This window comes from Buteo buteo, chromosome 1, assembly GCF_964188355.1.
Source record: "Buteo buteo chromosome 1, bButBut1.hap1.1, whole genome shotgun sequence".
NCBI classification, from domain to species: domain Eukaryota; kingdom Metazoa; phylum Chordata; class Aves; order Accipitriformes; family Accipitridae; genus Buteo; species Buteo buteo.
Window position 1 is genome coordinate 51,992,832 of NC_134171.1, and position 21,710 is coordinate 52,014,541.

General features: G+C 36.1%; 1 protein-coding gene across 8 annotated transcripts in view; it reads left to right on the forward strand.

Moving 5' to 3' along the window:
• CCSER1 (coiled-coil serine rich protein 1) overlaps positions 1–21,710 on the forward strand; it is a 735,482-nt gene that overhangs the window by 430,777 nt on the left and 282,995 nt on the right. For 5 of the 8 annotated variants that reach the window (XM_075030636.1, XM_075030670.1, XM_075030654.1 and 2 more), the window contains exon 10: positions 7,113–7,154. The exons of the other annotated variants lie outside the window; for them this stretch is intronic. In XM_075030636.1, the coding sequence (XP_074886737.1) occupies positions 7,113–7,154 (42 nt within the window). The remainder of the gene's footprint in view (positions 1–7,112; positions 7,155–21,710) is intronic. 8 annotated transcript variants of the gene reach the window in all.

Below are 21,710 nucleotides of genomic sequence, written 5' to 3' on the forward strand. Positions count from 1 at the left end.
TGAAGTTCCAGTATGGAATAAAATAGATTGTTTTCCCAGCATGCAGGTAACTATATTTTCATTTACCTTTTTTAAAAATTATTTTTATTTTGATATCTTTGGGAGAAAATAGTAGAAAAACTTTGGAAGCAACAGCAGTCTCAAATCATTCCTGGTCATCTGTGAACAAGGCTCTGGTCGAATTTTAAAGATGCTGGTGTCTCCAGGAAGTATCCAACACAGCTGGTTCTTAGGGAGAGAAATCGGCGTTGTTCTTTCAGTTCTTTTTTGCTGGTATTTACATGGCCACTAAGGAAAGTGCCACTGAGGTTGAAATACTCTTCATTAACTGTTAAAAGCAGAACAAAATCACTCATGATTAACATTTTCTAGGTGTTTGTTAGGCATAATAAATTGCATTTTAAAACAAAATGCTTCAACTCAGGTTTTTTTGACCTTGAAAACTGTAAATTATGGATTCATTTTCTGGTTTTTGGTTGGTTTTTTTTTTTCAACTCTTGATGTAGTGTGTTCTTGTAACAGGATTGAAAGCCTACTTTTACAGGCACTTGATCTAATTCACTGTTGCCAGAGTAACGTGAAATTCTGACTTCAGTATTTGGCAGGCAAACAAAGGAGGAATTGACTGTCAAGTATTTTGTGTTTAAGTATAATTATTGTGGATCTTTATTTTGTAGTTTGTTGGGTTGTGTTTGTTCCTCTCTGGGTTGTAACTAGTGTCTGCTTGAGTGAAAGACTGTAATCAGTTGAAAATGTTGTAGATATTAGAACTATGCCTTATAATATCTTGTATCCACAAAGTACTTGGCTTTTTCACAGTTTCTGGTTCTCACTGTGAAATTATAGTGCTTGTTTGAAGCGGTACAGATGGCATATCATTTGCATAAACTTTTATATGAGTGTTTTAATGATTGTCCCTTCATAATTGTGTTATTAAATATCAAGCCAAGTATTCAGCACCAGGTGGACTCTTCAAAAATCCTTTAAGCAATTGTTTAGAACATTATAAACCATGTTAGTCTGAGGTTGGCTTTGTTCATTTTGAATTTTTGGGTTTTTTTCCTGAGTCTGAAGGAAAGGTTTTGAAATATTGTTGTGGAAAACAGACATTTATGTTGTACCAGGTGATCTCCAGTTTTCAAGTGTTAATACAGCAGACTTTTCTGATTCCAGAGTGGTATCAAACAGCATGTAGTTGAAAGCAGCAGATTCTGTGCTTGCTTTCATCCTTCACTAGATCTTAATAGTTTTTATCACAAGGGTTGGAGTAGTAATCAGCTTTTAAGCAGCATGACTTTCTCAATTGCATGACCCTTTGATGAAATTGCCAACTGCAATCATGCAAGATTGAAATATGGCAGGGAAGCATGGTGGTGATTAAAATTAATTTAGAGAAACAAAAGTGGGAATCTATTTTATTATCATGTATTTAAAATTTCTGGGAGTTCCTGGATATTAAAGGTGGAGAGTTTCTCATTGTTCTTGCAGTAATAAGAAATATAGAGATTTTTTTTCTCCCTCTTTTTAGTTGAAGCAAGTTCTGATAGAGATCTTGTTGATGTAGTAATTTCCCAGTTTCCAGTAAGGAAGGCTGCACTAACACAAATAGAATTAATCTACAAAATTCTTAATTTAATAAAATTAAATTTCCTATAGCTGCCTGCCTTCATATCCATTGTGTGCTTGGAAAAAAATAACTAGAGGCTTCAGTGCACCCCTACGGTGGAGCTGTGTCCATTGTAGCACATGCTTGTGCTGGAATCTCTTTGCCCATGACATAGCTTCTTACCAGAAGGCTGCAGTAAGCACAAAGGTCTTATCTTTTGTCTTGCTGATGTTGTCTGGGTGTTTTGGCTCTTGCAGAAGATTGCTAGTCAGTTGTAACTAAGAAAATGTTTAAAGACCTACCAAGAACACCTTAGAAGAAATGAAAATCAACTTTGTAATTCACTGGAGGCACATTGTCATTGTCAGTAAGAGTTATCAATGTATCTTTCTACTTGGAGCATATGCCTTATGTATCCTTTGATTATGAACCATCACATGTAAGCTTACACTTTTAAAAAGAACAGCCAAGTGCTGATGAACAAAGTAGTGAGCTAGTTACTATGTGCAATGTTTTTGCCATATATCAATGTTCTAGCTGACTTTGTTCATTTCTAGATGGGTAACCTGAAGTTTCAACTTCCATTACATTAGTTTTCACACTTTTTGCATCTGATATATAGCCATACCTTAGGTTTTCTCTCCTTCATTAATCTCTCAAGACATTCCAAAAGGCATTGTTACTCAATCATTCGTAAAGTGTTCTTTGTTTCTCCTTTTACACATTGCCGTTGTCAAGAACAATACAACGGTTTAACCATTGTTGGAGGGGATTTTCTTTCAAGAGTGCTTTATAGCTAGAAAGTGCTTGGTTGTTGGTTGGTTTTTTTTTTAGTTTTGTTTTTTATTCCAATTATTCAACTTTATATACTGCATCTGTTTGGACACAATATCTGCAAAAAATGGTGCATTATGATGAAATAGTTAATGACTTTTCTTAATTCTGGCTTTCTTACAAATGGAGAAACTCCATTACACATAATGAAGGATAAAATATAGGAGTAATCTAGCAACCCATTAGACCAGACAGCTTTGCGTCTATGTATTCAGCAAAGGCTAGAACTGGTTGTTCATTTATTCTCTACAATACACAGGTTTGACTGAATGCTTGCGCTGTTTACAGGCCCAAAGCTTAAATGACAATGTGATCTGAGTAAAACGTTGGGAAGTTTGTAACCATTTTGTAACTGCATTTAGTTTAGTAACATGAAATATCAGTTATTCCCTAAGGTATTGTGTAGTTGTAGATCATAAACTTTTAGCTTAAATTAAACATCACAGCTGGTTGCCTTAATTTGATGCATTATAGCACAAATGTTTCAACAGCTTGACTAAAATGAACCATACTGCAAATTCAAAAGAAGAGCGAAGGTCAATGCACATGGTGCCTACTGATTTGCAAATTTCCTTTATTTGGATATATTAAATGTATTCTGTGGAACTTAGCTTAGAGGAATGGAATTTGACAGTGCAGAACAGATTAGCAAAGGATGTTCAATCAGTTTCGCTTAAAAATAATATGGTATAATAAGGAAGTGAAAAATAGTATAGCTGTCTCAAATTTTCAGAAGAAAATTAAAACCAGAATATCTTCTGGATAGCCAGATCTTCTGGATTCTTTCATACATGTTTGTATAGAAATATGTATTTCATATAATTCATGATCCTAATTTCTAATCCATTTATCCCATTAAACTTTATTGCTTTTGAAGAACATAGTTAGTATGGCTGATATCCACATTTAGGGGATTTCTTAGTTAACAAGAGAAATCTAGGCATCTAGAGATATCTAATCTGTAGCTGTGTTTCTAGTTGACTGAGAAAAATGCGTCCTTCAGTATTCAAAAAGGCCTGGAATGCAAAGCAGCTGTCATTGCTCCCTATCTCTTCACTGTGAGTCTAGTGTTAAGAATTCATATCTATCTAATAGAAAACACTAAATTGAGCTACCACAAAGAAAACGAAAGCAGACTGGGCACGCTTCAAAATACATTAAGTTTAATACTGAGTACTGGAAGTGTCTGTAGACTTTCTTTTTAATATGTACCCAAAATCCATATAGCTGGAAATTTATCTGTAACTGCACTTGGTGTACATACCTCTATATGAAGTTGAAAAACATGATCCAGCAGTTTTAGCTCACCTAAGCGGTAGGCAATTCTAACTTGTATGTGCTTTAGGAGTTTGATCTGGTTCATTCCAAACATAATGACTTGTCCTTTGACGAGCAAGCCCTATGGAGCCTTTAGATTGAAGAAATGCTGGCAGTAATCTGTTCGTTCAGTTTGCTTGCCTGTATTGTTTTTCATTTGGCTACTACCTTGCTTGTCTGAGACAGAAGTTGGGGCTTGCACTAGTGTTATTTCTTATAAGAAATGTATTCATATACATTTAAATGAATTCTCATTTTTTGAAAATCCAGTTTACTCTATGTTCTTCCTTCACCGAATGTCAAGGTTTTAATCATGCCTTTCTCATCATATGGTCTTCTGATCTAAATTGACAGTGTTCTTGTTTCTATGGTACCTGTATTGACCTCCTGAAATAACCCAGTTCATATAGCAACTGTTCATTAGAAAGCAAAGTTTGATGAGTTTTCTGCAGTTAGCAGCTAGTGTTCTTGGTAGAATACCTATATGTATTCAGTTAATAAGCAATGACTGTACCTCCTTCATCACCATCTTCCATGGTTCCATGAATATCCAGCTACCTATTTTAATCATTTTTTAAAGCTTTTTTCCTGTAACATAAACCTGGCTTTTTTTCTTTGCTACTTCTATACTTTATTTCTGCTTGCCCATTTCTTTGATCTTGCAAAACCAGGTAGAGTTTTTCTTTTTCCCCAGATATGTCATCTTATATGGAACTTAAGAAATCATTAAAATTATGTGATTAGATGATTAACGCTGTGTAATAATGCATAGCAGCAATAATTATTGAGAGACTAAATCCCTCTGACTGTAAAGTAAAGCCTCTATTTCTTAAATTGCAAGTGCTTGCAAGTTTATCCTTCCACTTTAATACTGATATGGTATTAGGAATATGGTCCTTAAATTACTTTGTCACCCGTGTGAAGTTAAGTATAGGTTTTTTTCTGGTTTGCACCTGAAACTCCGGTGTTGTTGTAGCAATTTGTGTTGATAACATTTGGATTCACACTGTGGTGCCCAAGATCAAATGTGGTGCAAATTCAGTATTTGTATTATATCAACATTAACTGGCTTTGACCTTTGTAGATTCAAGACTTGTTGCCATAACATGAATTAATGACCTAAGGCAATGCTGCATTAAAACATTTGCATTCTGTTTCTTTCCACCATTTTAATCATAGAGAATTTAATTGACAGTTACTGTGTTAATAAGAAATAGAAGGTACATTCATTAACTTAAGTAATTATTTGATTGACTTCAGTCTATAAAAGAAAAGTTACATACCTGTAATAATATCTTCTAAATATTTACGGAAGTAAAAATAAACAGACTGTTAAGTTCACTGGAATCAGTTTTTTCACAAAGCATCTGTTCTGCAATCTCCAGGATATGGTTTTCATAATATTTTAAAAAATATCCTTCATTTCCTGCAACTTAATTTCCTGTATTCGTGTTTATTTTTTAAATGCCTCTACTTCTGTGCTAATGCTTCAGGTTTTCATTTAATTTAGTTTTACTTGACAAGTTGACAGCAACAATTGTTGCTTATTGGCTTTTGAGAACTTAATTCAGTTGGTGACAGTATGTTATGCTGTGAATATACAAATGTTATTTTAATCTGATGCTATAGAAAGTAAAGTACTTAACTCCCCTTTCTTCTTTCTTTTGGTTTAAGGGCATGAATTTTTCATACAGCCAAGTTCTGGAGACTAAGTGGGTATTTGTCTTTCCCCCCTCCCCCCCTTATTAAAGTTAGGTTTCTGGGTCCTTACCTTGAAAACTGCATAAGTCTTCAAATACAACTGGTATTTGGGAGTCTCACAGAAGTTAATACAAAACATTGGGTGCTTCCAGCATTTGAAAAATGGGTTGTTTATGGGCTTAATAACTTAATCCAGAGCTGCATTCTATTAAAAAACAAAACAAAACCCCAAACCAACAAAAAAAAGAAGGAAAAAAATGAAACTGTACAAGTATGTCATCTGCTAAAAAAAGGGCTTTAGAAGTCTTGGCGCAGGCATGGATGCTTTGGAAAAATAGTGCTAGACATCCTAATCAAGAAGAGTAGCTGATAGTAATTCATAATAAATTAATTTTAATTCCTTTAAAAACTGTCTCTCGGGCTAAGCATCAGAATTTTCTGTGCTGATCATAGAGAAATATGATTGAGAACAGTCTTTTTTCATTAATAGGGTAAGGTGATCACCAAAAATTTGTTTTTATTTAAAAGATCAGAACTAACATTATGTAGTCTTTGAACTACAAGCAAGTTCATCAAGCAGATATATTAATTTCAATTTGATATAATCACTTTACAATTAAGAGAGCCATATTGTTCAAGAAGCTTTGTCCCAAGGAGATATGTAAAAGCTGTTTCTAAAAAAAAATATCAGAAAGCAAGGCTATCCTAATATCACTTAGTTCTGCCGCATGTTTTTAATAAGCCAGCTATTACACTGTTAAGTGAAAAATTCAGATCTGCTCTTTTTATGGGATAGAATTAAGGAGAAGTAGCTAAATCATAATATTGTTTATATGACTAATTATGGAAATATAATTACAAAACTTTGAAGGAAAAGGAAGGCTGCAAAAGAAAACACTCCTGTGGGAGGTACCGTAGTGAAGACTGTCTTCCTTTCTGCTGATGTTCCTGCTGGCAGTGATAAAATTTCATTACATGAGCCACCTTCCTGTCCCCTCCTCCCCACTCCAGCCCCCAAAAGAGGGAGAAATTAATATTCTGATGAGAGTATATTGCTTTTATTGTAGTCATTGTTTGTTATGCAGTTCAGATTTTGTTTCCTCTGTTCAGCCAAACACAAAATTTATTTTCTTGTGAGCTAAATCCTTGGAATAGCATGTCTAAGCCTTGGAAATGTCCAGCTTCCTGCCAGAAGTTGCTGCTGAAGGATGGAGGCCTTAGAAATCAATCAAAAAGTTCTATTTTACATGGATTAATTTTTGATAAAGCATTAAACACTTTTTTTTAAAAAGTCCCATGACAGAATATCTGGTAAGAAAAACACTAAGAAAGTTGAACTTCAGCAAAGCTATTGCCCTTTTGAGATACAGCAAACGTTGCCCAGCGTTTTGTAAGGTTTGTTGTTATTAACGAACAAATAAGAAGGAAATATGTTTATATTTTGTTGTTCAATTCAAAAAACAAAACCAAGCCTGGATTTAGAAGGCAATGATCTCTGTAATGCTAAAAATTCTGTCTATCACATAGAAAATAAATCCTCTGACAACTTACTACAATATAGATGAACTTTTTTTTATTGCATGTCGTCTGTGGAACCTGAATCACTGGTTTATTTCATGTGAACTAATGTCTGACTGTACTTGATTTCCCACAGGTGCCAAAGCATTTTAAGGAACATGTTCCTACTACCACATTGGTATGAAGGAGTTTCACAGTATATTACAAGGTCTAGACAACTAATTTTGTGACATCCTGAATTGCATAAATAATATTTGTTCAAGCATGCAGGAAGATGTTAATGTTTTTCTTCAGATTTTCCACAAATGTTTTTAATTTGATATTGCAGTGAAGTATTCTGTCATTTGTGCTTGTGACTAAAACATGATGTTGTGCTCATGGTTCACATTTGCAAAAGAAGTCTAAAGGTTATACATGATTTTGAAGCTTCCTTTTTGGACAGGGAATGAAGTGATAAGCTGGATATGCTAACCTGGCAGATTGTAATGACACAGTACACTTGGGGAAATCAGAATTATTGTTCTTTGCAGAGTAGCATCCTGATACTACCACTCAGGAACGGTAGGGAACAGAAATTCAGAGATGGATGAAGAAACCATCTGTGTAAAGCAGTCAGTTGAAACACAAGAGCAGACATAACAGAGGGGAGTATATGAATTGTGTGACCTGTACTGCAAGGCAATTTGGTAAGAATCATTGGTATAGAACACTGAATTTCTGGTGACTACCTTTTTAAACTGCAAAATGAATGAAAATATAAGAGGGAAGGGTGCGTGAGAGAAGTACGGTACAACACAACTCCCTCTTTCCCTTTTAACCTTGGATCTCTCATTATGTCCAATTTAAAGATTTCCCTGGAAGGGTAGCATCAAAGCCAATGTGATTTGGAGCTTTTTTTTTTTTTTTTTTTCCAGAGAATGTATTACTAAAAATGTGTGTTAAATTACCTTTAGAATCTTCGGGCTTTTCCTAGAGTGCAAGAGAAATACTTACACTCTACCAGGTATAACTTAAGTAGTTGAGACTGCTGTAATACTGATGTTATATTCAAATAAGATTCTTCAGTGTTTCTTTGGACTACTGCAACTAAATTTTCCAGAATTCTGACCTCTACCAGTAAAGGCAGAGCGCAGCAATACACTTCTGTCCTACTTATACACTCAAAATTTCATTCCACTTGTCTGGGGTCACTTCAACTGCAGAGTGCAACTCCTGCTGGCTCACAGTCATGGAGTAATTAGTGACAACAAATATGCATCATGTGAGAAGGCTGCAAAACTGTTCAAAGCTAAGGCCATCTTGCAATACATATGCAACTGGATTGTCTAATGGTCTCTTTGCAGCTAAAAGAGATTTGGACTGGAACTTAAGGACTGTTTTTCTCTTTAAATTGGATTATATCAAGAACAGGAAGGTATAATGGTGCATGGCTTCTGTCAATGGAAGGCAGCACCTGTCACCCACCATCAGAGGGATGATCTTTTTCACCTATGTAAATGTGCATATATATATATGTATTTAGTGAAAGTTTATAACAAATTTAGTCTTTTTCTGTCCTGTCCACTCTGCACCATGCAGGGTCAGCATGCAGCATAGAGCTGTATTTTTTCTTGTCATGATAAGCTAAGTTTCTAGGAATCAATACCAACTAGCTCCTAGGACATGACCCATAGAGGACACCATTTCACAAAAAGCATTCTTAGGTGTCTCTGACAGCCCACTACGTTAAATGTGCCAGCAGCGGGGACAGCAAGTTAATGAAAAGGGTTTTCTTATTTTCTCTTTTGAGAACTCAGTAATGCAGGAGTGTGTATTGACAAGTAGTGTTAACTATGTCCTCCACGTTTACCTATCTATCTAACATCCCAGTCTGCTCAGCTTTCTTGTAAATCTGAGCTGTGTGTGCTGCTTTGCTGAATGCAGAGGAGTTCTGGAGGTGGGGAAGGTTTAAGAAAGTAGGGTGAAGACTGGTGCCATGCAGTGTGGTGGAGGCTATACTGCTCTGCAGTTAGTGTGACCAGAAGGTCTTGTATTCTAGATGATTTCAGGGAGTCCCAGCTACAGAAACAGACCTAGCTGTAGCTTCACTGCTGGCCTGGAGTTTGGTCAGATGGAGAAACAAAAATGTCGTATGTGAGGCAGTGGTTAGAAGATGAAGCAGAAAGTGAGGGGCATCACCTCGCCCTCTGGAGAATTGCTGACCTTGACTTAAAAGTCTAGATGCACATTTAGGATATAATATAAAGCAAGTGTATGCAGTTTGTAAGTTATTCTGTGATGGAGAAAATGGGTGCTCCCCTTGCTGTGGAAAAAAAAAAGGTAAAGAGGATAACAAAGATGCTATGTGTTTGTATTTCCATGTGCCAGGATGTTCTAAGGCCATAAAATATCAGTTCAAAGATAACTTTTGCAGTGAAGTGAGTTCCATTTTTGTCCTCCCCATGACACCTTTACTTCTTCAGTAAGAACTTTGAAGAGAGTGCCAGCCCTGGCACTTTAGCAGCCAATTGTGACTGCCCCTGAAGCTGAAGTTGTTGTAATGAAGATAGACTTTGGATTTAAGCGTCACTCATATTTGGAAGCCAAAGTCTAAAGGGAACAAGAAAACCTCTCACTGGCAGAGAAAGAACAAAGGTTCTTAGTCATTCTGTAGCAGGGAAAGGACGGACCAGGAAAAGGCACAAGTAAGGAAGAAATAGATCTACTAGGAGAATACGTGAGTGGAAAGGAAGGAACGCAAGTGATGGTCATCTCATATCTAGTGCAGATGATGAGAGACAAGAGGAAATGAACTTAGCTGAATAGAAGTGAGAATTTTGTGTCAGAAGTTTACCTTCATAGCATTTGGGTCCTATTCTTAACTATCCTGATCATAGAGAAGTTTTATGGGCAATTTTGTTTGGCTTTTTTGTGGTTGTTGGTTTGGTTTGATTTGGGGGTTTTTTTCCTCTCTTTTCCCTATGAAAGTTCCTGGTTCATATCAGTAGTGGAATAGACTGCCCTATTGGGTCACTATCTATAACCAGGTAAGGATTACACATACTACACCAGCCTATGCAAGCAAAGCTTCAGTGGTACCACACGAGCCTCTGGGAGACCAGTTGTTGGGCTAAAGGTGCTCATTTGGATGTAGTCCTCTTATAACCTCAGTTTTGATAGCCACCTACAAACTAATGATCTCTTCATCTTGCCTGTTTCCTTTGCTGTGTTTTGTGTGTAAGTGCTTTGACTAGGTCTCCACATGGTGTGGTTTCCTTCTAGTTAAGACTCTATGTAATAATGACTGCCATCAGGACTGGTAAATATATAAAACAGACAACTAATGGAGCATTGCATTCTGAGGTAGAACTTTGCAGATGAATGGAGCTGAGCTGAATATGTAGGATCAAATGCCATGGAAGATCTCTGTAGTGCCTCAGGAGAACAAGGTAAGACTAGGATAGAAATCAAACACACTCAGAACAACACAAACAAGGAAAATTCATCTGTTTGTAATGTCTACCATAGTCCCTGTGGTAGAAGTGGAGACTTAGGCTGCCAAAACAATTAAGTCTTTCACAGGTTGGACGCAGTTTTGGCACTTCAAAAAATAGTCACTCTTTTTCTTCACATTCGCTTGTGTGCAAATTCTGATAGAAAAGCAAATGCTGTCTCTGTAAGTGATGTTAGAAAAGTCAGTGTATACAGAATAAACAGAACATCTTTTCCTAAAAACGTTGAACGCTGCATCACTTTTCAAGAAGCTTGCCACTTTTTTGACATAGAGTGGAGCTTCTGAATAACAAGTCAATTTTGATTGCAGTATTTCTTAAACAAATAGCTAGGATAACCTAAAAGTTTAAGATGACCTGCTTGCGAAATTCTGTGGAACTCATGAAAACCTCAGCTATCTTTCCATAAAAGACAAGATACATCTACCATTTCTGATTATATCTATACTTTGAAATTACATTTGTTCAAGTAAATCTTTTATTTTCTGCTTTTGTATTTCATGTTTTATGCAATTTGGTAATAGCCATGTGATGGCCTACTGTAAATGCATCATTGAATTCAGAGCGATAAGGCTTTTTGTTACCATGAATGGAATAGCATGCCATAAATGCTCAAGACATGAAGACTGGCAAACCTTCTGTGATTATCAAATATGCAACAATCTAAAACAGCTTGTCCACATACACCTGACTGAGAGTTCAGTGATGTTCTGAATGGTCTGTTGAGTCAGGTTCAGTTTCAAGAAAATATATAGGAAACTGGGAAACAAATGGATTGATGTCCTGATAGAAAAAAATAAGCTTTAGTCAGATTTAAGTTCTGCAAAACCCATTTAATGAACAGAGCAAAATCAGATTTTTACCTTATTTGGTTTTGTTAAATTAGCAATAAACAAAAATGGGGGCTGAGCTTTTTGCATAGCTTACACTTAATGATTGTAGGTGCTCTCTGTCTTACGGTGATTCCTAAATCCACAGATATCTTGTTACAGTGGACACTGAAGGAAGGTTCTGGAGAAAACAGAAATCCGAACCAAGTAGCAGCAGTATGGTGTAGAGGCACAGGTTGTTACCCTACCCCAAGGTCTCAAAAGTAAATTCTAAATTGCTTTTGCCACTAGCTTTTGGATGCAATTTAGAGGCTCTTGTAGACTTTATTCTTACTTCTGTGTTAATAAACCACCCGTTTCTTTAACATGTTTTATAACTTTGCTTCAGTTTGAAATTTTGAAAGTTGATTGAGAGCTGCCGTGCAGCTCCCAATTAAGTGCAAGGAGTTATAGGTTAAAATAAGTTCTTTGGGTTTTTTTAGATTAAACAGATGCTTGTTGTTGTATTCTAAAAATGCTAACCAGTACTTCGTCCCTGGATAATGTTGTGCGGTTGCTAAATATTTATAACTCAAGATCAAACAAACCAGTGAGCTATTTTATGATTACATTATTAGTATGAGTTTTGGCAGAGACTTTTTTTTTTAACATCACATCATTGTGCATTGGTAAAATCACCCATGGATTATAACATTGACTTAGTACCTTTCACTGTACATTGCCCATTGATTTTGGTTACTGAAGTATAGCCCATTCCCCTCCCATCCACACCCCGCCACCATATCATATAAAATATACCCTTATCTGCCACATTAGTCTTTGTTTATGATAATCTTTTTAATTTTTTTTTCCTATGTCTTTAAGTATTCCTGATTTTAGCTCTGGATTCCGGATCTTCAAAGTATAGTCAGGTTTGGATTTGCATATAAAAATATGCAGACAAGGCTTATTTTTCAAAGTCAGTAACACTGTACAGACTATTTTTATAATGGCCAGTTTGAGAATACATACTGTTGTTAGACCACGTGGCAAACATTACTGAAACGTAATCGTAGAGATTACTATTTTCTTTGAGCTTACATTAGTTGGCTAGAAAGATCTTCCCAGAATGTGCCGTTTGTTAGCTTTTGCTCATTTTTATTTTTTTTTCTTAGCTCCTAGTACTACAAGCTTAACTGAAGAAGGAGGAAAAATCTACACAAATTATCTTTTCCTTATTAAGAAACAGGGAATAACTGGATGAAAAGTAGAGGCAACCAGTTTTCTTGTCTGATGGAACAGTATGAGCTGGGTGCTTGGGAGGCTGATACTGCAGTATTTCAAAACAGAGTGAATTTGGTTTAGGCTTTAGAATATGAAATAAGAAAAAGTGTACTGGGTCAGTGCAAGGGTTTATCCAGTGCTTCAGCTGTCTGTCTCCAGTGGTGGACACAAGCAGGTGCTTACAGAAAAGCTGGTATGTGAAAGCATGCGATATTTTCCTCAATGCTCTCCCAGTCCATCATTTTGCAGCTCAAGGGAGCTCCTGAACTGCTTGTTACCTGTTTATTTGTTAACCCCCAAAGGACCTCTGCTGCTCACTTGTCTACTCCTATTTTACAGTGTTTGTAGTTTTATACCTCCATCTTCTACTTCAGCCATTAATTGCATCTTTTAATGTGCCTGGTTTGAAAGTGCTTTTGTTTCAAAGCTGTCTTTATTGGTTTACACTTACAGATCAGAGGGAGTCCTTGGTCTTCAACCCACAGACAGGATTAAGCTCTCTCCTGCATCTTTACAAGATACTACAGTGTGTAGCATGTGTTGAGAAATGAGGCATCTTCCTAGGCAACACTGGCTTATCTAAAAGCAGCGTTTACAAACAACTCCTTTTTTGTTAATAGACACATATTATGAGCTGAGACAGCACTAGGGCAGCATTAAAGAACACTTGTAAAAATTTTAGCAAAACAGTTTTCAACAATAGTGTACCAACAGGCTGATTATGAGCCAATAAAGAGGGTTTATTTGGTGCATTGAATTTATGTTATGGTATAAACTGACTATTAATGTTTCTCAAGTGCCATAAGTTCACCTTCATCTCTTTTTCATTTCTTGCTTTCTGAGGCAAAATTAGAATTTATTCTTTTGTCTGAAAAAATGTAAGATAGTATCAGGGTGTTTCTTTAGACTCAAATAATGTAATCCTTATGCTTTTATGAATATATCGTAGTTTGGATTGTTATTTCCCCTCTTTGAACAGTTTTATGTGACAGCTGCTTCTGGTCATGATTATAAGTTGTCTTTTTTGGTCATTACAGCAGTATTCTGGGGACCATAGCAACATGTTTTGCTTATGATACGTGTCAGTGGGAAATAGAGGTCTAGTCACCATTTCCTTAAATGGTGAGAAATTGTATTTTTAAAAGGGAGAAAAAAGGAGAGATCTTTTTCCAATATTCTTCTGTTATGATCCTGTAATGCTTCTAGAAATAGTAAGAAAAAACTTATTTCAGATTCTTTGTGCTATAGCTTCTTTGTGCATATGCATCATACCAAAAACTAGAATATTATGGTTACTTTCCTTATACAGTATAAGATTTTTTAGTACCTTTTGCAGATACTTGGAAGAGTACAACTTTTATACAGTGATGAAAATACTGCTACATATTTCATTACTTTCATCAGTTGAAATCAGAACGTCAGTGCTATAAACGCTCGACTAAGTTCCAGCATCCCACTGATTTGCTGTAGAATTCGTAACAGTCACACGGCTTTCATGAAGTCAAACTCCCATCATTGGGAAAGTTTCTGAATTAATTAAAGAAATGTTTGAAAGAAGAGGAGATTGATAGGCTTCTCTCCCCTCTTGTGCTGGAATGTTACTGTGTCGTAGTCTGTCAGGTGTTATCAAAAATGGGAAGGCTGGTTTGGATTTCTTTGGTATTGTAAAAGTGAAAGCAAATCTTGTTGTCTGATCAAAACTATTCTGCTTTGGCAAAACAGTACGAAGCTCCCAAACATTACTTATGAGCCCTGGTTAGATGAGCAAAAGTATTTGGAATATCATGATAATGCATATTAAAGCATGTTGGTTTTGTCTTATTGAATTAAATATGATGTACTTCATATTTAATTTTCAGTATCTCAATTGAGGTGAGTGGGTAAGAGTGGAGGGCATGAGTGATGAACCTAAATTCACAGTAAAAAGGTATCTACTTTAATAACCTTCCAGCGTCAATTACTGGCAAAACCCACACTGTGGCGCTCTCTGAGAGCAGGTTCACAAAGAGTGAAAGTTCCCTTTTGTTGCAGTGCATCTGAAAGCCTGGTGTAGTGGCTGAAGCTTTTTCACGAGCAATACTGCTAAATCCTATACCGTGTATGTCTCCTCTGTTTCCCTGTAGTTCTCCATCCCCTGCTTTCCTATACAGTCCCTAAACATCCTTCTGGGCTCCCGTTACGTGGGCCAAAGGTGCTGCACAGTGTGGCTGGCTCACAGCTGTCTACCTGCTGCCCATCTGGCTGACTTCAAGCTTCAAGCTCATGCTGAAGCCCCTTGCCAGCTTAGGCCCTTTGCATCTGTCCAGACAGCAACTTTCATGAAACTTACAGAAACTTTAATTTTCTAACTCTGCTGCTTGGACTAGTTAGTATTGACCATTGTAATAAAAAATTATTATTAAGGAATAGATGGACAGGCAGTGTGATCGCTTCCAGTGGGTGCATATGAATATGGACACTTAATGGGCTGTTTATGAGTGCAGGACAAAAGCAAGTCACATAGCTATCCTATTCTGGCAGTGCTAAACCCAAGCTGATGGTTCTATCCAAAATACTTGCCAAAATGTACAAATAATTTATTGAATAATTGGCGTAATGTCACACATGGACAACTCAGAGAATGTCAGCTGTGGATTGGTTTTGGTATTGCTAGGTGTATTTACAGTGATGCAGGGATCATACATTGTTGATATCAATGCATAAAACTGCAGCCTTATTTATCGCAAGGATTGGTACATGTTTTTGTTGATTTCCGTGGTGGCAGCAATTATTTGATTTACTATTAGTTTGGGTTTTTCCTATTCATTTGACCAACAAATGATCAAAATCTGCCCCATGCAGTTGTTGCTGGGACAACTTGAAAATGACCCTTTCGTTGTGTTTGTAGTATACGCTTCTAATACCGCAGTTGTGAATCTCGTTCCTCAGGACAGCAATCTGTAAAATTATTGTAAATGCTTAGCTGTGTGAGGTTTAATTAATGCCAGAAGCCTCCAATAAACATCAGTTGCAATTTGGAATATGCTGAGTTAATGATTCCTGCACTCTGCCTAATACATGTGCCGTTAAATCTATGTGCAAAGTGGCTGGCACTGACATTAATCGCATCCCACCAATGTCCCTGCATGCACAGAGGGAAAGGAAACTGCAAACCAAACAGAAACATTTGACCAGCAATGCGCTTAAACGTCTCTACTTAGAAGCCTGATGGACAAAGTGCGTAATGTTAGCATTTCATGTGGTAGGGAAGAGAAACATAACAAAAAGTTAAGGAGTGCATTTGATACTTTCAAATGTTAATAAAATAACTTCCCTCAGTAAAACTTTATATTAAATGTGTTGAGGAATCATCTGTTAGTTACTGCTACAGGATTTTCACATGGCTGTTATTTTGTAATGTATTTGTGTAACCAGGGAGTTTTTCCTTTAATGGATACTGATAGTCACCAAGAAAACATGGAAGAAGTTATGGAAAGAAAAAAAAACGCTTCCAAAACAGATGTTTTGGAACAGACCATGAAATTCTGTTTGTGTACCCATCCAGAACCTGGCAGCATTTAAAATCATGTACGCCATGAAAGTGATAAATGTGGTTGCTCTAAAAAGGAATAAAGGAAGGAAAAAACCCAAGGTTATAAAATCTGTGCTTTCACCAAAGTTGATAGGTTTGCATTCCTTTTCGTGTTAGTTTTGTGTTTGTGTGTCAGCACAACTCTGCCAGCTGAATCATGAGCATAGGAACTAGAGGCGATGTTGTGGCAGTATATTTTAATGAAAGTAGAAGTGCAGGAATAATCTATCTAATCCATTTTGTCCTAATCTCGGTTCTTGGAAGAGTTAATTCTCGCTACGCTATGAAAAAGGTACTGTGCTACTCCCATGAGACAAATACTTGAAATAAATGTTTTTATCCTTGTTTAAGGTTTAGGATAGTAATTTTCTAACTTGCAGTTGTTTCTAAAAAAAGCTGAACACTGGTTTGCTGGGCTTATAAGCAATTTAATTAGAGACTTTACATGTGTCATCTCCATTTGCAGCTAGTAAACTTAGGAAAAGCGTAACTTAAATGAGGTAAAACCTTGTTATTCTTGATGATTTAGTAGTTTACAGCTGATGGGTTAACAGTTGCTGTGTAAAAGAACAGTAACCAGTTTCACATCTTCAGTGGGGCTTTTTAATACTGTACAGTTAAGTAAATGAGAGCTGTAATTGAAGAGGATTCCATTGCCATATCTGTGATGTCCATTTAGAAGAAAAATGCTGAAATGTTGTGAATCGAAGGTGTGCAAGTTGGATCTTTGAATCCAAATGGATGCTCCTGCTTTGCAGTAATCTCTCATGTAATTGTGCTGAATACTGTTCACCGTTGTGGACTCTGAGAAGATAAGTGAGCCCAGAAATGTGTATCTAAAGCAAATGTGTTTGGAGTTTAATGGTGTGAGGAAGACTGCTTTTGTGTATAGGACATAAGACTTGGACTGTGGATCTATGCAGTACTCCACTCTGAGGTGCCTTCACGCATGACCTTGAAAAATAAATCACCTATTGGCTATTTTTCTTCAAATAGTTGTAGGAAGATCAAGTTAATAGCGCTAGTGGCTTTTTTTGTGTTTTGCTAGTGTAAGCCTTAGTGCCCCTGTATCGCAATTTCTGAATTATCAAATTGGGATACTACTGTCTCCTAGGCTTGTCTGTTGGTTGTCTTATATTTTGGGACAGGATTGTATTTGTCTAGGTGGTCCTACTGGTGGTGTAGCAGTCTGTTGGGTGTCTTACTTGTCTAAGTACGTATGTGTTGAGAGCAAGCTAATTCTTTATTAGATTAACTACTATAAAATTTAGGATATCTTCTTTGACATCTGGGTGCAACCATAACACAAATCAAGACTAACAACAATGCTTATTAAAAGTTCAGAACTGTACTTGTAGAGATAATTTCTGCATGAATAACTATGCTTGATGTGTCAGCCTTTTAAAGTTTTTTATGACTCCATTACTGCTTGTTTTTTCCTCCCTTTCAGTAACTTTCTCAGGTTTTGGGGTTTGTTGTTGTTGGAGGGGAGTGTTAAGATTGGCATCACTTGTTATGGCCATATTATTCATAGAGTGTGACCATATAAATTTTTTATTGTATTGCATTATTCAAAGCATGCATGGCAATGTCTGGGCCATATATGAAAGTGTGATTTGAAATTTTTTTACTTTAGAGATGTGATGACTAGAAAAAGTTTCTCTATACTTTCAGTGATGTGTGTACATAAACTTATGTCTTAAAGTAGCATTGATTTATTATGGGAAACATAATCAGTAAAGAAATGACTACTTGATATACAGCTTTACTGAATGTGTGAATGATAGTAATAAACAATAACAAGGTATTGCTTTAAAATATAAATTGTAGTACCACCTGGAAATGGAGCCTTTTGCTTTCTGATGCAACAGATAAAACAGGAAATAATTAATCAAAATACATTTATTTTTCAAAAAAAATTTCCCTAATGCAAGAAATGCAATGTTATTTTTTAATACAGCATAAACAGATATCAGCCACTCTTTAATGCTATGTCTTAAGGCATCTTCCAAAGATGCTTTTGAAAAATAAAGTTAAAAACTCAGGTACATTTGCAAAATCGTTACCCTGAAATTCTGTGGTAGTCTCATGTCCCTGTAAACATTTAGCTTTAATTTTGTAATACATAAACAAGTGGTAATGGCAATGTTTAGAATACAGCATGGTCCAATCAAATAAATGGAAGCCAGAAGATACAATTTTTAAGGTTCTTTTCCCGTCTCTGGCATTCATCAGCTAAGTGGACTAAGAGATTCAATTTTTTGTGTCTTTTCTGTTTCTGATTAGATAGCCTGTGCTCTCAAAGCTTGGAGTCCTCTTTTTATTGGTAAGGTCATACAGCACTCAGTAAAACAGAATAGTTTTTCTCTTGTAGAGCTTGGGGGTGGAAAGTTGAAGAAACTACTTGGGATTATAAGGATTTAAAAAGTTCTTTTAAAATAATAGTAATAGCCCTCTCTGGTTAGGATCTAGTAAACCTTTGTATTACTGTGAGTAAGGTTAGCTGGCATGACTATAGCAGGGCTTGTATTTCTATTAAGATTCGAAATCTTCCTAATTATTGTTCATCTTCAGAGAGCTATTATGAAGTGATTACACTTTTAGAAGTTGCATTTTTTTTCATTAAATGTATTCAGAATGGCAGTAACTAATTATTAAAGTATTGCAATCTGCTTGAAGACAGGTTTGTCTTAGCATTTCTTGATTCACACCTGGATACTGAGTTCTGATAGAAATCAAACCAGAAGCGATGTTGTCTTTCATTCCAGTTACCACACTTACCATATACATAGGACTTTGCTTTTGTGTTTCACAAAAAAATTATAATGTAATAACTGGAAAACTATTTTGGTTTGTGTAAGAGTCCTATGTGAAAACTATGAAACGTTCATTGAAGTTCTGTGTTATTTTGGTCTTTGTCATTTACAGTGATTTGACAGAACTGTAACCCTCAATGAAACTTTTATTTGTGCATACTTAGGTGCATTCCCACCAAGTTCTCCCTTGTTTTTCTCCTGAACGATAGGCTAGTCCCCTTGGGGATGATCGTACCCATTCACCGCTGTGACTCGAGTAATGCCTCTAAATTTGTTGTGGCTTTTTAGCACCTCAGTACTTTATCTGTTGAGTGTTGAACCATGCTGTAGCTGCTTTCTTAACTTGTGCTTGAGAGACAGCTGAGATTTTTGCAGGGCTTCACAAAGAGTTTCCAAGTGTGATGTGATTCAGCCATACCACAGCTAATCACTAGAGCTATGCTGTATATGTTATGTTTTCTTCCCAAACTGAGTCTCAAACCAATAGGGACTCAATTTCTATGGAAATAGCTATCATATAGTCAGTTTTGTAGCTTACTGTAGTCTGTAAATTAGGTAGAATAGATGCTGGAGAGCAGTTTTTTGTGCTACTTGTTATCCCTTTGCTCTCATGGCCTAACTGCTGCTGTTGATTAAGTGTAATCCCAAAGCATATCAGAATTAAAAGACTTTGCATTTTTATAAGTCTTCTGAAGACAAGCTTTTCTCCCCCAGTTCTGTTGCAAACAGAAGTTGTTATTCGCAGTGGGGTAAATGCCTGAAGCAAAGGGAAACAATCGTGTGTAAGTTGTAAATCAGACTGCAGTGCTGATGCTGACAATTGCAGGCTGTTTTGGATGTGTGCTGAGAGAAAACCCAAATAAAACAGACTTGTCTTCATAAAGTCATGCAATAATCTGTACAGACTATAGGAGAGAGAGGTTGAGTCTTTTGAGTATGAAGAGATTTGAAGGCAAAAGGTTAAGTTGTGAGATTTTTTTAATCAAAGTAAGAATAAAGGTGAAATAGTTGTTAGAAAAAAAAAATCTTTAATATGTTATCAGCTAGACAAAATAGATTCCTTCATGACAAAAGCCACAGTTGTACTGGCTAACAGACTTCTGATTCCTCCAAAACAGCTGGAATGGTAAGTTTTGCTGTTTGATTTAGTATGACCATTCAAGGTAATTTTCAAGCACTTTCTTTTTGGAATTGCAATTAAACAAAGCACCACAGGTGGTCACCGTGCTGTCACTGATAGGGAATTGAGTAAAAGAATGGTCACAAGAAATAACTTTGACCTGTTCACAGTCAAAGCTATGAAAATTGTTTTAACACTCTTCTGTTCAGAGAAGGAACATTCTAAAAAGACACTCATATGTTTCAAGATGTATTAACCTATACTAACTTCTTAAATGTAAGTAGTCTGGTAGTAACTGACTCTGTGTCTAGTAGCTGTCTTTCAGTGATGAAGACTAAGTCTTTTTTTCACTTACTATTTTATCTTATATTTCACTTCTCTATTTTATCTGTAATGTTTTTACATGCATGTGATCAGCTGATGCCTATTATCTTCCTATTTCAGCACCTCTTGGTGACTTATTACAAATATAGTAATAAAATAGTAAGTATATAAACAATGACACTCTTATACTAGAGATACTATTGAGATATAAACTACATGTGAACTTATTCCCATGTGAAGAAATAGCTTTATTGATCATGGTCTAATGCTTTTCACTAAGGCTGTTGAAATAGATTAGTAATCTCAGTAATTTAAGCAACTGCAAATGATGGAGAAGATGTCCTTCCACATAGTTTTTCTCTCTCTCTCCCCACAACACACACACACTCTCACACACACACATGTACATGAGAGGGAGGGGTTGCAATGAATGTTGCTGGCAATGTTGCTATGAGTTATCTGACTTTAAAATCGCCAACAGCTCTTCTTACCTTTTTGCTAATTAAGATGAACCCATGGAATGAGAATTTTTCATGATCTTATCCCTGTCACCTTGCAAGTATACTCTTAATGCTATTTATTTTAATAAGAGGGAATAACAACACACAGAATGGTAAGACAAGATGTTCTTTTATGCTCTATCTTAAAAAGTCACCTAGAAGTACTTTGTCTCATCCCAAAAATATTTTAGAAATAAATAATTTGGTCCCTTCTTGGTCTTTAAAGAAGCAAAGGCACCTGTTTTGTTTACCCTGAAAAGGAGGAAGATAAGGAATGATCTATTTGCAATCTTTTTACTACCTAATATCTTATAGAGAAGGTGGAGCCGACTCCTCCCAGATACACACAGTGAAAGGGCAGAAAGCAGGAGGATGGAACAACTTAACCTTCTGTGATTCTATGGAATACCTCAAAAGAAAAATGGGGGCATTAAGGATGCACCTTATACTGTGTTTTGAGTTTCTCAAAATCCATACATTTCAATATAGACTCATGAAAAAGCTTTCAGAAGTCTATTGATATAGTCAATGCAGCATGAAATTATATTTAAAATACCAACTTATCATTTAAAGAAGTGTTTTTATATTGGAAAGAACATTTTATAGTGGGTTTTGATATCTAATACCTTTAATATTACTAAAATTATTTCATAAACAAAGGTATGTCTTTCGGAACAGCTGCTTTACTCTGGCAACAAGAATTCTAGAAATAAAGTACTGCAAGTTAGGGAAATGTAACTGAGATGAAGTTGAATGACTATTAAGTGTAAGTAGCCTCTTCCAGTAGGATGCTGGTTTGTGACAAACTGTAAGTTGTCT